The following is a 17,611-nucleotide window of genomic DNA, read 5'->3' as shown; positions in this document are numbered from 1 at the left end:
AGAGAGAGATTAGAGTGCCTCTTGTGCCTCCTTTTATTTATTTTGGTTTGTACCCAAACCTCTCTAAGTCTTTGTTGCTCATATTTGCTGTTTATGTGAATCTCTTGTGAGATCTTAGAGGAGCTTTCCTTCACATAAACTTAGGGTTTTCAAGGTAGAGATATTTTCTACTCTTGATGATCAACAAGGTTGCTGCCATTGAAGATTAAAAGAAAAGCAAGCGGGAGCTTGTAGCTGATTGAAGAATTCAAGAAAGAAGTAGTCCGTGGATTCGGAGCCTGCGCGTGGTCGTGTCAGGAAGTTTTACTGGTGGGTAGCATTAGGAAGTCGAGCGGGGAGCTTGTAGTCCTTCTGTAAGAACTTCAATTCTTTCATAGTGAATTCTGTTATGCCTTGAGGATTGGTGGGTCAAATCCTCCCCAGGGTTTTACCGAGTGGTTTCCTGGGTGATCATATCTTGTGTTATTTATTTTCCGCTGCTTTATATTCTTGATATGATTGTTTGGATTGTTTTAACCTAGAATTCTTAATTTGACTAAGTAACAACTTGGCTAATTAATCTAGGCTACGCAATCTGGTTGTTTAAGGGGTCTAAATTTCAACAAGATGCTATGTATAATATTAAGTGTGACATTGTGTTTGACATTATGTATGACTTAATATTATGTTTAATAAATTTGTTTTATTATTATCTGAAATAATGGTAACATGAATATTCAGACATTATCATATAGTCCATGAGATGCATAGTATGTGATTTATGTGAAGAGTCACAGAAGATATAAATCACAAGTTCTTTGTAAACTCAGAATTATAGTTCGTAGTCGGTGATGAAATTGGGCATTTCATCTGCGAAGACTATAACATATCAACTACGATGATTTGTCTTGATCATGGAAGTAGAGACTTCTAGTTGATGTGTTAATATGTTTTAAGAGTTAAGACATATTGAACTGGACCGCTGTGAGATTTATTATTCTCCTAAAGACTGTCAAATGAATAATAAATCTCACGACTTGTATTTGCATGAACTCTTAATCCTGAGAGAATAATGAACCTGATCATGAGGTGTAGGTTGCTTTGATATATCAGGAGTGAGATCTACAGTTATGGTCAAAACCTCAGTATGTTGGGCAGCCACATTTAGTGTTGATGGAACATGTATTCTCAAGATGGAATTCATAGTCTCTTAACGGAGATATAAAATATTCCCTTGAGATAAGTTTAATGGGTTTGTTATTCAAAGAGTTAGGCCTAACCACTTTAGTAAGACTAAAGTATATATTTATGGAATTGGATTTCATAAATATATAATGAATAACATTAAAGGATTAAACCGGGTACTCAAGGATTAAGATGTAGTAATTTACAAAGTGGCAGTCTACATTAATGACTTTGTATTACTACGAATATTTAGAAGGGGTTGCATGTATAATAAAGTCTTGGGATATAATTTATAGATAAGACCTAGAGTCAATAATTTTTATATAGTGGTATTAAAAATAGTTAATGGTAACTTTGGACTTGTCAAGAGTTGACAGAAAAGCCCAAGGCCCATTGGAGCTAGTGTCTTATTGGTCCCTTTTGGTCCCACTCCAAGCCACACACTTAAGCCCAATTGGTAAGGCCCAAAAGGCCGGCCCAATTAGATAAATTGGTTAGATACAAAGGGAAAAACGTACAGAAATATATAGGTGAGAAAAACATCATGAAAATGGTATGCATGTGAGTTTTTGTCACTCACAAGTCATCCCTTTGTTACCAATCGAGAGACCACACATCTTGGGCGTTAGTGGAATTGGAGTGAAGATTAAAAGTAGTCCCAAGTGCTTCAATCTTTGTTTTGAAATTCACCGCTTCAAGGTACGATCACTTGTTTCTCTAATTCTGAAATTTACTTTGTACGTGTTATCAATATCGAATGAAGTAGATCCGTTTAAAACTTATTTTCCGCTGCATTTATCTTTATATCCATCAATAACTCCCACATCTCCTAGAAAACACGAAAAACGTTCTAGGGTTTTCCTTATATATAGAAGTATTTTACTTGAACCCCAAGACGTTTAAATAGAGTTTGGGCTGAACTGGAACTCTGCAGAAAAATAAATCTGTACGTGGTTCGATCGATCGAGTCTAATTTTCGATCGATCGAGCCTTACAGATTTAGTCCAATACATCTGCACTCACTCGATTCCAGTTTTACAAATAAACATACTTTGAGCAAGCCTAAACAAGACTAAACAACCTGTTTTGATCATGGTTTGCCAACAATACAAATTAGAGTTCTAAATACATAAATTCCTAAATCTTTAGAACCTAACACATCTTACAATAGGATTTAAGGGTACCAATCCTAACAGTTATATGATGTAACTCTTTATGTGATAGTCACTTTCAAACTTATATGATGAATACTATTGAAATTGTGCTTATTTTCTGTCTACCATATCATTTTGTGAGTATCTTATACACTTACTAGTTGCACACGTCACAAGCAAATCTTTGTTAAACTCTGTACATGTGATTGTATGTTATGTTTTGTGGCCTACCAAAATTAAATTTCTTGAAGTGTTTAATGCATTTTTGGGGTGTGAGAAAAGATAAGAGTGAGGAAATTTGTTAAAGTTGAATTTCTTTTTGAAAAATTTGGTTTTGAAGATCATTTGAAGTCATGAACATTCATGTCATATCATAAAAACAGTTTTTCAAATGATTTTGCATAAGATTTTTTTAGAATTTTTCAAAATTTTTGTGTAACACCTCGACCCAAATTTATAATTAAACTGTGTTTAAGTGGTTAATTACTATTTTAAGCCACTTTCTTTTTATAATTAATAGAAGAGTATTTAATAAACATATTATTTTACAATGCCATCGAATAAGAATTGTAAAGATTATAAATAATTAAACGACTAATTGTATTATAATGTATACTAAGTATGTACAAAATTATATCAAGTGGTTGAGTTATTAGATATATAGTTGTTGGTGTTTAATTAAGTGTTTAAGGTAAGGGTTTATATGCCAAGTTATTTTATAGTTTGGGTCTTTATAGAATATAAGCTTATAAGGGAAGGGTGGAAAGTAATTTTAAAAGGTTGTAAGGTGAGCCATCAACTCACTATTCTCCTTGGCATACATGTGCCCCACCCAAGTCAATCTCCCTTATCTTTTCTTGGCTACACCAGATGCTTCAGCTCCTATTCTTCTTTCTCTATTCATTTTTCTTTGTTCTTATCTCTTTGTTCTTCTCTTATTCCAACACGGCAGCACCTTACTTCTCACCAACAGCCCTCCTTCTCTCACCGAAACCATATATCTTTCTCTAAGAAGGAATCAAACTCTTACTAAAATTTCAATTTCAGTTTCAGTTGTGGGTAAGTATATATGTTTATTTTCTATTATGGGTATTTTAATGGTGGTATGATTTGCTTTAGTTTCACTTCTATATTCTCTAATATGATTGTTAGAAGCTGAAATTTGTGGTTTGTAAAATTAGGAAATCATGAATTTGTAAGTCTCTCTCTCCCTCTCTCTATATATATATATATATGCTGTTTTAAGAAGTTTTAAAACTGTGTTGGTGATTTGTTTAAGGTAGATTAGGGTTTTACTAATTAATAATTGTATATGATTAAGGAAGTAAGAAAAAGTTAGGATGAGTATTACTAATGTTATTGCTGGGATTTTTGTTGTATTTAATTTTGTTATAAATGGTTAAATGATTGTATATAAGTGTTTTCAACATGTCTAATGAGTGTATACAAACCCCTATGTGAAAATACCATCGTTTGATAATTGTTTGTGAAGTTACAAGAAAATGTTGTAAAGCTGTCACTGTGATAGATTTTGTGTTTATGCACGATAAATTATATATCAAATTGTATACAGTAAATTAGGATGCTAGGAGTAGTTCTTATGAATGCTAAGACACATATGGTTCAAATGGAAGTGGTCTCACAGTCATTGGATCAATATTAAAATAATGGTTTAATTTCTAATTTGCATAAAATTTTGTCAGGACAGATTTGAGCATGTTGTCTTTTATGATTTTTAATAAATCGTGACTTTATGCTTTAACCCTGAAATTAATATGGTATTTACTAGACATAAAGAGGAGTGGATTTGTAAAATTGCATGAAGATTTGATGTGTTTAGATAGCCCATTTGCATTTTACAAATGAGGCATATGCTGCTGAAATGAGTAGTAAACAGTAAATGATAATTCTAAATTTGAGGATTTAATTCTAAAGTTATGGTGAATGTTTTGAGTTATAATTTAATATGCTTATCTTTTGGTATGTCTAGATCACATATGTTACTGAAATGAGCAGTAAATAGTAAATGATAATTTTGAATTTGAGGATTTAATTCTAAAGTTAGGGTGAATGTTTTGAGCTATAATTTAATATGCTTATCTTTTGGTATGTCTAGATCATAGATTAATTTTGTATAACTTGGTTCAAGGTTTAGTACTCAAGGGAGGGGTTCTAAACTATTCAACTATTGTTTTTATAAAACTGTTTTGTTCATGCTATATGTTGCTTTGTGTAAGTTTATGTATGCACCATTGCTTCCAATCTCAAACATATTCTAAAGTAATTTTAAAGCTGATTAACATGATCTGAATATGAACATTAAAATAATAGTTTCTCTATGATTTGGTACATCATGTTGTTTGATGAATATATTTTGTGTTTGGGGAACCTTGTTGAGGTGGGATTAGGATTTCCTTGATTCTAAAATATAGGTTTTAAGATGAATGAGTAAGTCTATAATAAGGAATAATTAATAGTAACAAGCTTTGATATTTGATTTAGGTGTTATCAGCCCCCAAGTCTGAGCTCCTTCGACTTTAGGCTCTCGGTTTTTCTACTTTCAGGTAAGGGATAAGTTATATGGATATTTAGTAAGTCATGAGATTATTTTAAATTATATTATGCATTAAAATATTTTTTATTAGAGGTATGACATATAATCATGTTTCAGACAAAGATATATTCGTGAGCTTTTGAAACATTATGTATATGATTTAAGCATATTGATGTTATTACTAATTTTCACAAACATGATGTTTAAAGAAAGCAATGGAAATGCTTTAATTATGAAATGTTATGCAAACTATAAATTCTAGTATGATGTATAAGTATGAAATGTTTTCGGGTTATGTCCTCTGGTTATCTGAACTCGGCCAGTAAGGGTTAAATTACTGGCTTTCCATGGAAATATTATCTAATTGGCCATTTAAAGTGGGACTGGCTCTGTGGTACCTACCTTTGTTAGTAACGGCCAACTTGTGCAGGATGTCAACCCCTATGGTTGAAGATATGTAGTATAATGTGATCCCGGGAATACCTAGCATTGTGGGAAATGCTGAATGCCTAGCACAATGGTGCTAGAAGCCTCCCAAATAAGTACAAATTTATCAAATATGGACTAACCAATATGTTATTTATGATGAGCTATATTATTTTATTAATCATGAGAGAATGAATTGTTTAAATGTATTATGAAAAGTTAAAAGCTCTCATGAAAGGAAGTTTATGATGGAAAGAAAAGCTGTTCTTTAAAGATAAAGGTTTTTGAAATTCTGTTGTGCTTTAAAGATAAAGAATCGGATGAAAATGTTTTAGTGTTCTATAAAGATAAAACTTCTGATGAAAGTACAAGTTTATGTTAAAAAGTTATCAGATATTTGTTCTTATGAAACGTTAAGTTTTATGATTGTGAAAGTTATAATATTTTACGAAAAGAAGTTTATAAGGAAAAGTTTTCTTATTTGTCAAGATGTTTCTAGTTTAAGACAAAATTACCAATTATCTAATTTAAGTTAAAATGATTATTTTTTAATGAGAATATATATATATATATGTATGTATGTATGTATGTATGTGTGTATGTATATGATTTTAAATAATCAATATTATGTTTGGTGACTTCGTAAGAAATGAAAGAAGTTCAATCTGAAAGGTTTGGTAATATTATTCTGATAAGAAAAATGAGAACAATTATTTATCTATGAAAAGCATATGAGTTATTATTATTAATAGTATAAAATACTGTGCATGAAAAGATGTTCTCATTTCTAAACATTTATAAAATGAAATGATTTGATTTACATGCATTTTTATTAAATTTTTATGTATCTTACTCTTACTAAGCTGTGTGGCTCACCCATTCCACTCTTTCAGTCAACATATTTTATTTTAGAGTAGAGAGAGTCTTAGTCGAGTTTTGGAAGGAGCTGGTTTTATGTGTAGATTCCAAATTAGCAATTTGATGTTTAGCTTTGTAGTATTGTGTATTTTAGGATTTAATGAAAATTGTGTACCTTAAAGTATTAAGAGATGGATTATGTTATTCTTTAAGTACAATGTAGATGCTTTGAAGATCAAGTGAAAAGTTATATCATTTAAGTAAAGAAACAAGAATGAAAAGAAAGAGGGAAGCTTTTGTAAAAACTTACAAAGTTTAGTTGATTCTTGTTAATACCAGGTTTAGGCTTGATATTAACATGTCGGTCATGGTCACAAATTCGAGTTTCGGGTTTGGGATGTGACATTTTGCCTCTTTGAAATTCGATCGATCGAGTCTGTTTTTCGACCAATCGAATTGTGAAGGAGAAAAATGGCTTTTTCTTTTAAAAGTCTTGGGTTCTCTTGATTCCTGGCTCGATTCCTTTTGACCGATCGAAATTGGAAAATTTTCAGTTTTTAGTTTCTTGATCAATCTATCTTTTCATGCTTCATTTTTGTTAGGATTAGCATGCATTATATTGTTTTCTTTATCTATCTTGCATTTTTGCAGTCATATCTCTCATTGTTTTTACACACATCACGCATACACTTTGCTAAATTGGGTACTCAACTTGATTTAAAAATTGATTGATTAATTTTGAGTTCTGTACATTTTAGTATATGCTATTTTTTTTTTTTTTTTATGTGTGAACTACTGAAAAATGGAAATATTTTTTTGAGATATGGTGGATAATAAATGTGCAAATATTCTCTACTATTGAGATTTGTTTATGGGTCACATAGTGTCAAGTTTGCATATATTGAAAGAAAATATTTTTCTTCATATGTATCCTCAACTAATGTGTCTTTTTAGTTTTCCCCACCTTCTAAATTTTTCCCAAAATTGCTTTTCCCAAAACTTGTTTTGTTTTCCATACTTTTATAGGGAAATTGTTTCTCTTCATAGGGGGAGTTGCCTCTATTTTNATAACCATCTCACCACTGTTCACTAGAAATCTAGAATTTTGTCGTAATTCTTTGGTCAGCCTCGGTCTATTTTGATCGATCGAACCTAAATTTTGATCAATCGAAAATCGTATGTAAATTTTTTAAAAATAAGATTTTTATGTGTTCAACTTACTTTTCAAAAAGTTTTCAAACACTTTCTCTCTCCATACAACTCAGTCAATGCTCGAATCAAGTTTTCTTTGTCATTTTCCTCCATTCTTTTTGTGAGGTTTTTCTCTCTCCCAAGGCCAGTAAGACACTTTTACCCTTTCTTTTGCTTTTATTTTCATTTTTCATGCATAAAATCATGGATTATTTGGGAAATTTCGAACCTAAGAATTTTTGGGGTTTTTGATGATTCAAGCCATATTTCTTAAAATTGATCAATGGGTTTTTGTTGGGGGATGTTATAAACATGTTCTTGATGTTTTAATTTGATCAATTTGGTGAATTGTGAGAAATTGAAAATTCTAGGGCTTGAATATACCCGAATTGGGGATTTTGTTCAAATTGAGTTTAATTGATGAAATTGGCTTGTTGGATTGATTAATTTGATCATAATAAACTGTTTTCTAGCTTGTGCGATGATCAATTGGTCAATTTGGTACAAATTGAACAAGTGGTTTTTCAAAACTTTGGGGTTTTTATTCTAAACTCTATGCTAAAGCCAATTTTGTGATTCTAACCTCAAATTGAACTTATTATCACTGCATTAGAGCATGCATTATGACATTTCTCTATTCATGCATCATATAGATTGTTCTTTCTTCTTCTTTTTTTCTTTTTTTTTTGTGCTAACTTGCAGTCTGCCTTTGGTTTTTCTTTTTGCTCTTTTTGGTTTAGTCCTTGTGGCTTGTCCTTACCCTAGCACCATGCCTAGGAAGACTAGAGCCCAAAGAACTTCCTACTTTTCTTCTGCTCCTTCCCCTTTAAGCGATTTGTTTCCAAGTGAGAAAAATCGAGAGCTTTATGAGTCTTTAAACGTTAAGAGAAAGATTTGGTCTGAGCGGAAAGTGTTGCTAGATGAGCTTGATCCAGCCATTAGGGCTAATTTTGAGCGTAGGGGCTGGCTAATATTGTTGGATATTGGTCCTCCACCACTTGCTACCCTAATTTAAGAGTGCTACTCGAACCTCTCTATTCACGTCTATGATTCCAACACTTTAGTAAAGAGTTGGATATGAGATGTAGAGTTCATCATTACTCCTACCGTAGTGGCTGAGGCTCTTGGGGTACCGTTGGTGCAGCACCCTGTTTATCCCTATGATGAGTCCCCTCCCTTGGACAACCTCATGTCTTATATCACTAGGTCTTCGATCCAGTGGGGGTCTGTTCCTTGAATCACCACTACCAAGCTTATTGAGTTACACTATCTTTTCTTTAGGATAGTGTGTCATTCTTTGTGGCCTATCACTCATTTGTTTCTTCATTCTGTGAATGAAGTTTATAGGAGTTCTTCTACCGCTTATGCTCTTTTTCATCCTGTTTTCATTCATAGGATTTTGTTGTTTTTAGGTTTAGATGACTTCTCCACTTCTAAGCCTACACATAATTGCTCCCATAGGTGCCTCCTTTCTTAGGCAGAGGGTTGCTTATATGAGAGAGAGCTCTAAACACTCTCGTGTTGAGCCTTTTGGTACCGCACCCCTTTCTTCTTTTACGGGTATTACTTTTAGTGAGGCGTTTGTTGATCATATTGCTGCTGCTGCTGTTGCTATTCCTCCACCATCTACTTTGGATGACTTTGACATTCGTCGTACTTTGGAGTAGGGATGGCCATACCCATTGGGTAATGGATATCCAACCCTACCCGATCCAAATGTTTCGGGTAATACCCGGTTCTTCATGGGTAGAGTTTAAGCAGGTAGGGTATGGATATTACCCGAATTGTTCGGGTAGGGTATGGATATTATCCATACCCGACCCATATTAAAAAAAAAAACCATAAACCTCTCTCACCATCACTCATACTCTCTCTGCCTCTCCAGACCAGAGCCATTGACCTACTCTTTTCTCTTCCCAACCCATCTAAGCATGTCTCTTAGTCAATCATGGTAGCACTGATCCACCACGTCTGTGAATCGGCTGAATCGTTGTTCTCGTTGTTACGGAGTGCTGAATCGGCTTCTTCTACTTCTATTTCCACACAACACTCATCGTCTTTTCTCGATCTTTTCGGATCCGACCCGAACCCGTCTCGATTGATAATCTCGTTCTCATCCGCCTCCACAACCATCAAGTCCTGGTCCGGGTCAAGATCTGGATCCGTCGTTTCGAACAGCGACCCCTTCGCCGTCAAGTGGTTGACCCCACGGAGAGTTGAGAACGTTGTTTACGACGTGCGGTTGACTTCCACAGCGGTCCTATAGGGTTCTGGCAAAATACTGAACGCCAAACCCAGCTCCGGTGGTATCAACAGCTGCGGTAACAGCGTCAAATCGTCGACACTCGGTAGCCCAACCTCCCACTCCGTCACTTTGTCCTCATCGCCGCCATTTTCGCCGCCCACGAATTCGTACTCGCTCATCTTCATCAACATCAAATCATATCCGAATAGTCTCTAAATTTGTGAATTCGATATTTGGATCTAATAGAAAGAGAAAGGGAGATATTTTCTGTGATATTCAGAGCTTTGTTTTTTCATTTTTTTGTTTTTTGTTTTTTGTTGTTTTTTTTTTTTTTTTTTTTTTCAATATTTGGATCTAAAAGAAACAGAGAGAGATATTTTCTGTGATATTCAAAGCTTTGTTTTTTTTTTTTTTTTTTGACGTCAAAGATGTATGTTTTTTCTTTTTTAAGATTGGTTAGTTTTTACATTAAAATGTTTTGGATTAAAAAATAAATAAATGGGTTTCGGGTAGGGTATGGATATCCATGGATAATATATTCGGGTAAGATTCGGGTATGGATAGTAATGGGTATTAATAATCGGGTATCCATAGATAAACTTTTCGGGTAGGGTATGGGTATACCCGATCCATACCCTACCCATGGCCATCCCTAGACGCACGTGTCGGTGAGACATGATTACTGTTGTGGTAGTAAGTTGTAGTTATTTTAGGATCACAGGTTCACAATTAGTTCTATAAGTATATTTTCACAATTGTTCTAGGTAGCAGATTTTAATTGGCTGCTTATTACTTTTTATATAAATTAACTATTTTCTTTTTTCCTACTACTTACACAATTAGTTATATCAGAATATAATAAAAATATGTGTAGAATTGACTGTTCTATATATATTTTTTAATGATAGGGCTCTGTTGATATGGCTACAATTGACGTGGGTATATGCTTGTGTGATGGGTGGCTACATTTGTATAAGAGGATTTTGATTGGTGCATGGTAGATTTGTGAGGCATGTGGCTAGCACATGTGAATGAGTAGAACCTATTAGTGGAGGTGGTATTACATGCATTGGATGTGTGGTAGATTCTTTTCTATTAGTAGCATGTGGTGGTGTGTGAGGTGTGTTGATGCTGAATTTCAACATCGGTCCTCTCGACTTAGAGTTTTGGCAACACAAATTATTTGCTATTTATGAATTGTATGTGATTTTGGAGTGGGTTTATGTGCATATATATCTTTTCATTTATTCTTTATTCATTTAAGTGAGTCGTCACCTATTATTAGATTTTTAAGTTGTGATTGGTGATTTATGTCTAATTGATTATTATCCAAATTCAAACTATAGTATATCCTAAGCTAAACTAAAGTCTAAAATCGCACCTCAATCCAGAAGATACAGATTTGGAAACTTAGTCACACATGAAAAATGTGTTAAACAACTTACAACACCCATCTTCCGATAGTACCTTATTATGATTCATTCATATGGATTAACTAAAAAGTGACTTGAACATTTGACATGAGAAATTTGGAAAAAGTTATTTCTTATTATTATTATTTTTTTTTTTCAAATTGAGGAACAAAGATTTTTTCTTGACACGGATTTTTTTATGCATTAAAATGTTTATGTAGCTTTTTTAATGTTAATTAAATATTTTTTAATTATTTTCATAACTATGTCATTTTTAAGTGTGTCATGTTAAAATTTCGTTAGTCATGTCAGTATTTTTTGTTAGCAAGAGGATAATAGAGACAATAATAAGAGGATGTTAAAAAACTAGATGACCAAAAATGAAACTTATGGAAATGTATGGAGGAAAGTAAAACATTGGTTTATATTTATATTTTTGGAGTTGGATGCCCATGTCTACATATGTGGATCGATTCCAACAGGGAAAAACCCGGGTCAATTTTTTTTAATCCTCAAAAAAAAAAAAAAAAAAAAACTCCGGCAATCCTTTATATTCAACACTTTTTCTTTAATAAAAAAAAAAAAGCTTTGTTTTTAATTTTAGAAACTGATCTTCAACACTTGATAATTGATATAAAATGCTTGAAGCGTTTTATTTGAAAAATACTTGAAATATTTCAAACACAATTTGTTTTGTACCTTTTTTTTTTTTTTTTTTTACTTGCTTTTATCAAAATATGTCAAACACAAATATTAACATAATTAAAATATTCCATGCAAAACGAAACATCCAGGATAGTATAAAGGCAATCAATAGAGACAAACTCGGACCAAAATACTTGATCAAAACAATCAGAAAGTATTAGACGTATTGATGCGTTTTACCTTATTATTTTAAATTTCACTCCATTTCATAGTTGACCCTATTTTGCAGGCGATGAATTTGTAGAAAGTTTCTCTATATTTGCAGGAAGAAATATAATTCTATTTCATTGAAACTTGGACATCATCAGGACATAAGTTAATGGTTATCATTTTTATTCATATAGACTTGACATAGAAGTTCAGATCAAATAGAAATTTGACTTTATTCATCTCCGATGGAGCCATAGAGATGAATAAAGTCAATTTTCTATGCCGTGTTGGTTGGGCCACCTATTTTGAGAGGGTGCCACTTTGGGACTATTCAGAAAACCTCTCTGCTGACTTCACAGCTCGTTTCTCCTTCATTATTGATACACAGGCAGTCCTAATTATGGTCATGGGCTTGCATTCTTCTTGGCTCCAGTTGGGCTGGAGATCCCACCAAATTCTGTTGGTGGCTTTCTGGGCCTATTCAATACCACAAACAGTGATTCATCTCAGAACCAAATTGTTCATGTTGAGTTCGACTCTTTTGTGAACCAGGAATGGGATCCTACAGTTCAGCATGTCAGAATTAACAACAACTCAATTTCTTCTGCAGTTTACACCACTTGGAATGCTAGTTTACAACGTGGAGACACTGCAAATGTATCGATTATCTACAACACTAGTGTTAGGTTCTAAAGACTTAGGATTTGATGTATTTAGAACTCTAATGTGTAATGTTGGCAAACCATGATCAAAACAACATGTTTAGTCTTGTTTAGACTTGCTCAAAGTTATATATTTTATGTAAAGTTGGAATCGAGAGGCTACAGATGCATTGGTGCATTTCGGCCTGGTTCGATCGATCGAAAGTTAGACTCGATCGATCGAAAGTCAGCCAAAATATTTTTCTGCAGAATTTTCCAACTCAGCCCTAACTCATTAAACGTTTTGGGTTTTCTATTTTTACCTTAGGTATAAAAGGCAAAACCCTAGCCATGTTTTTGAGAGTTGCTCTGGTTGTATTGTTACTCATACATTGCGGTTTCTGTGAATCTCTTGTGAGATCCTTGAGGAGCTTTCCTTCACATAAACTTAGGGTTTTCTAGGTAGAGAAATTTTTCAATACCTTGATGATCAACTCAGTTACTGCCATTGAAGCTTAAAGAATAACAAGCGTGGGTGCTTGTATTTTGTGGAGAATATAAGAAAGAAGGAGTCCGCGGATTCGGAGCTTGCACGTGATCGTGTCAGTAAGTTCTACTGATGGGTAGCATTAGGAAGTCAAGTGGGGAGCTTATAAGTCCTTTTGTACGAACTTCAATTCTTTTGCATAGTGGATTCAGGTTTACCTTGAGAATAGTTAGGTCAAATTCTCCCCAGGTTTTTATCGTGTGGTTTCCTGGGTCATCATATCTTGTGTTAATTATTATTCTACTGCTTTATATTCTTGATATGATTGTGTGATTATGATAACCTAGATTTACATAAATTGACTAAGTTAATCACTTGGCTAATTAACTAAGTTAATCTGGTTGGTTTAAGGGCTCTAAAACCGTTCAAGTGGTATCAGAGCAGAGGTAGCTCTCTTGTTTGAGATCTTTTAATCTCTGAGCTGATTTTTGACCCCTGTTGTCATGAAACATGGACACTCTCTTGTTGTTCCTCCTCACTTTGATGGGAATAACTATGCTTATTAGAAAGTAAGGATGAAAGCATTCCTGAAATCTATTGATGAGAGGGTTTGAAATTTCGTTGAGTACGGATGGGAGAAGCCCACTAGTCCTGTGAGTGAGTGGCAAACTTTTCAAAAAGAAGTAGCTGGTTTCAATAGCAAAGCTATGAATACCATCTTTAATGTTGTTTCTATGGAAGAATTTAAGAGAATCTCAAATGTTGAGATTGCTCACACTACTTGGAAAATACTCCAGACTGTGCATGAAGGCACAAAGGCAGTTAAGATTAATAAATTGCAACAATTGACTTCTAGATTTGAAAGCATTAAAATGTCTGATGATGAATCTTTTGATGAATTCTATGCTAAACTGAATGATATTGATAATTCTGCTTTTAATTTGGGTAAAATCTATGATTAGCCTAAAATTGTTAGGAAGATTCTTAGATCTTTAACTGAGGACTTTAGACCCAAAGTGACTGCCATTACTGAGAGTAAGGATGTGGACTCCATCCCTATTGATGAGCTTGTAAGATCTCTTTAGTCCTATGAGTTAGACCTACCTAAAGCTAACAAATCCAAATCAATGGCTCTTAAGTCAGTTGATGATGTTAAGGTTGGTGGATTTGATGATGAGCTCTCTGCTACAGAGATTGCGTACCTTGCCAAGAATTTTAGAAATTTTTTTAGGAATAACAATAGAAAGGCAAGAGATATAAACACTGCTGAACCTAGAAATTTTAGGAAGAATGATCCCATTAAGGTTAATAACTTTGAAAAACCTAGAGAAAAAATAGGTCAATCTTCAAACAATTCTTTGAGTCCTCAGTGTTTTGGTTGTCAAAGGTATGGTCATGTTAAATCTGAATGTCCTACTCACTTGAGGTCTAAGGGTAAAATTATGGCTGTAACTCTTAGTGATAATGAGATTTCTGATAATGAGTCTGGATATGACGAGAATAGAAACTTCATTGCTTTCACTGCTACTGCTGTAGTCAATGAAAGCATGTCTGTTGAAGAGAATCCTTCTGATGGGGAACTCTCTGAGGATGTAGATCTTCAAAAGGCCTATAATAAACTTTGCAAAGTTGCAGCAAAGGATGCTATGAATGTTGAACTTGGCCTGAAGGAAATTGACTCTCTTGAGCTTACAAAGAAAATTTTGCTTGTTAAATTATTTGATGCTAATGATCTTTTGAATCATGTGAAATTTAAGAACATGCTCTTGTTTGATAAAGTTAAAACTTTGGAACATGATTTATCTGTTGCTAGATCTGCTAATTTTAAACTTGATCAAATACTAAATGTTCAAAAGTATCCTTATGACAAATCTGGTTTAGGTTATGTTGAAAGCATCTTTATGTCTGCTCCTTATTCCACGAACTTTATTCCTTCATCTTCTTCTGAACCTTCCGTGAGTGAGGTTGTGAGTGAAACTGTCAAACCCCCTGTGAGTGAGGTTGTCAAACCTTTAGATGTTTCACCTTCTAGGAAGATTATGGTTGATCTGGTTGAGTCTAAACCTAAGGAGTCTACCCTTTCCAAGGACAAGATGCATGGTAAACTTGCTTGGGTTTGTCATTTTTGTGGAAAGTCTGAACACATTCGTCCTAACTGTTACAAGCTTCAAGCTGCTAAGAGAGCAAACAAACCAAAAGTGTCTGTGCCTCAAGTACAAGATCCTATGGCACTCATTAGTGAATTGGTAAAGGCTTTAAACCTTTATTCCAATCATGGAGTTGGAAATCACTCGAACGTGAATAGGAACTCTAATGCTTGTGGTGCATCTGAAAGATTTTGGATGCAAAAGAGTCGATCTAATTGAGTCTTTCTGACTTGGTCCTTATGCTTCATTGCTCTACTCTTTTGTGACCATTGTTCATTGGTTTTTTTTTTTTTTTTCTAGGATTTGCATTGTATAACATTCATGCATTTCATTCTAGGATTTATATGTTTTCTCTTTTAAAAAAAAGAACTAAAAAAAAAAAAAAAAGGAAGAAAACAAATTGTGTTTGGCACTATTTTTCTTGGTCTTTGAAAACAAGGTTGTTTAATTTATTTACACATAACATGTCTTGTGTACCTTGTTTAGCTTTGATGAGCTTATTTATTGCACTTTACTAATTGAAACTTTGTAGTGCATATTGTGTGGGAAAGATGTTTATGGTGTCTATCACTTTGTCTTTATCTTGAAGTTACATGTTATTTGATTGTCGGACTTAATCCTTTTGAGAAAGGCATAAATAACCATCTAACTACTGTTTACTAGCCAATCATAACCACCTTAGTGCATATTATAAGATTTTGTGCTCTTGTAGCACATGCACAAAAAGAACATAAGGTGTCGCCTCGGTTAATTGCTTAATGCTTAAAATTGGTGTGTACTATTAGACTTGATGGCAATTCACATAACTAAAATCTGTGTGTACATTATGAGGCAAAATTCAAGAAACTTACATGATTGCAAGCTTATGTTCTAGGAGATGTGGGAGTTATATGATGTGACTCTTTAGGTGATAGTCTCTTTCGAATTCTATACGATGGATTTTGTAGACTTTGTGATTGATTGCTATTCACATATCACCTCACATATATCTCAAGCTTTTGCTAGTTGCACACACTACACAAGTTACTTTTTACTAAATATTGTACATGTTATTGTGTGTGTTTTTGGTCTGACCAATTAAGTTGGAAAATACCTTGAGTATTATGCAAAACATTTGTTTGCTTGAGAATTTAAAGGGAGAAAGGTTGAAATTTTCTTTGAAAAATTGGGATTAAAACTTGGGTTTTTGAAAAAGCATTTCATCTCATATTCATACATTTTGTTCTTCAATTTTAATGCTTTGAGAGTCATGCCCAAAATGTGTTTATTCTTTTTCGAAACTGTTTTTTTTTTTTTTTTTTTTTTTTTTTCTAAAAAATTTTGTGAGCATTTGCGTGTTTCGATCGATCCATTTTGCTTTTCGATCGATCGAAAATGTGCTAAATTCTTTTTTTTTAAGTCTTGGATTGATTCGATCGATCGAATATAATTTTCGATCAATCGAATATCATGAATTAGGTTTTTAAAAATATTTTTTTTGACTTATTCAAATCACTTTTTCAAACCTTTTCTCTCTCTCCGACTCGGCAAGGCTGCACAACAAATTTTTTGTCATTTTCTTCCTAATTTCTTGCAAGGTTTCTCTCTCCATAAGCTGGTATGTCCGTATTACCCTTTCTTTTGAATTGTTTTTCGTGTTTTCATGCATTAATTCATGGTTTTTGGGTAAATCTTCAAACTATGCATAAATTGGGATTTTTCTTTAATCAAGCCTTATTTTGTGAAATTGATCAATGGGTTTTGTTGTTATATGGATACATTCATGATCTATGATAGTTAATTTGATCAATTTGGAGTTTTGTGAAAAATTGAAAACTCTAGAGCTTGAAATTGATCCGAATTGGAGATTTTGTTCAATTGGGTTCAATTGATAAAATTGGCTTGTTATTTTGATGAAATTGGTAATTCTAATTTGTTTTCAACCCTGTGTGATGATCAATTCATCAATTTGGTTCAAAACATTCAAGTGGTTTTTCAAAATTTTAGGGTTTTTGTTAGAAACTCTATGCTCAAGCCAATTTTGTGTCAATTGAACTTAATTTGAACTTTGTTTACTGCATTAGTACATGCATCATAAACTTTCTATATTATTTTTTTTTGGTACTAACTTGTAGTCTGCCCTTGGTTTTGTTTATTTTGTGTGTTCTTTTGGTTCTTTCTTGTGTCTTTGTCTTTTCCTTAGTATCATGCCTAGGAAGACTAGAGCTCATAAGTCTGTTCCCTCACCTTCACCATCCCCACCTTCTTTTGACCGTGAGAAATTTTCGAGTGAGAAAAACCAAGAGATTTTTGAGAAGCTAAACCTTAAGAGAAAGATTTGGGCTGAGCGTTCTGTTCTTTAAATGAGCTTAATCCTGCCATTATGGCAAATTTTAAGCGTCGTGGTTGGTTACCTCTGCTGGATGTTTCTGATCCTCCTCCTCCAGCTACCCTGATTAGAGAGTTTTTTTCGAACATCTCTATCCGCGTCTATGATT

General features: G+C 33.5%; 2 protein-coding genes across 5 annotated transcripts; both read left to right on the top strand.

The window, feature by feature from the left end:
• Positions 1 to 3,154: 3,154 nt before the first annotated feature.
• Positions 3,155 to 15,411, top strand: LOC112006235 (uncharacterized). Of its 4 annotated transcripts, none has more exons than XM_065767882.1 (3): positions 3,155 to 3,377; positions 4,821 to 4,882; positions 12,248 to 15,411. In XM_065767882.1, exon 3 carries the CDS (start codon positions 14,115 to 14,117, stop codon positions 15,351 to 15,353), a length of 1,239 nt encoding a protein of 412 aa, XP_065623954.1. In that variant the 5' UTR covers positions 3,155 to 3,377; positions 4,821 to 4,882; positions 12,248 to 14,114; the 3' UTR covers positions 15,354 to 15,411. The 4 variants fall into 4 exon arrangements, with proteins under 4 accessions (XP_065623954.1, XP_065623952.1, XP_065623953.1 ...); XM_065767880.1 differs by having other exon boundaries at positions 3,158 to 3,377; positions 12,054 to 15,411; XM_065767881.1 differs by having other exon boundaries at positions 3,158 to 3,377; positions 11,975 to 15,411.
• On the top strand, positions 9,296 to 12,552 carry LOC136065128 (uncharacterized). The gene is made up of 3 exons (XM_065767884.1): positions 9,296 to 9,604; positions 10,501 to 10,582; positions 12,248 to 12,552. Exons 1-3 carry the CDS (start codon positions 9,296 to 9,298, stop codon positions 12,550 to 12,552), a joined length of 696 nt encoding a protein of 231 aa, XP_065623956.1.
• Positions 15,412 to 17,611: the final 2,200 nt, after the last annotated feature.

The sequence above is a fragment of the Quercus suber genome, unplaced genomic scaffold (genome assembly GCF_002906115.3).
Source record: "Quercus suber isolate HL8 unplaced genomic scaffold, Cork oak 2.0 scaffold_858, whole genome shotgun sequence".
Taxonomy (NCBI): Eukaryota; Viridiplantae; Streptophyta; class Magnoliopsida; order Fagales; family Fagaceae; genus Quercus; species Quercus suber.
This window is presented reverse-complemented; position numbering and strand designations above follow the sequence as displayed.

What these genes read in the sequence shown, in the direction of transcription:
- LOC136065128 (XM_065767884.1), top strand. Translation starts at nt 9,296, where the DNA reads ATGGTAGCACTGATCCACCACGTCTGTGAATCGGCTGAATCGTTGTTC. An exon ending in TGCGGTTGACTTCCACAGCG is followed by an intron (nt 9,605 to 10,500) that starts GTCCTATAGGGT and finishes TTTTAATGATAG; the next exon opens with GGCTCTGTTGATATGGCTAC. An exon ending in GTATAAGAGGATTTTGATTG is followed by an intron (nt 10,583 to 12,247) that starts GTGCATGGTAGA and finishes ATTGATACACAG; the next exon opens with GCAGTCCTAATTATGGTCAT.
- LOC112006235 (XM_065767882.1), top strand. Translation starts at nt 14,115, where the DNA reads ATGGCTCTTAAGTCAGTTGATGATGTTAAGGTTGGTGGATTTGATGAT.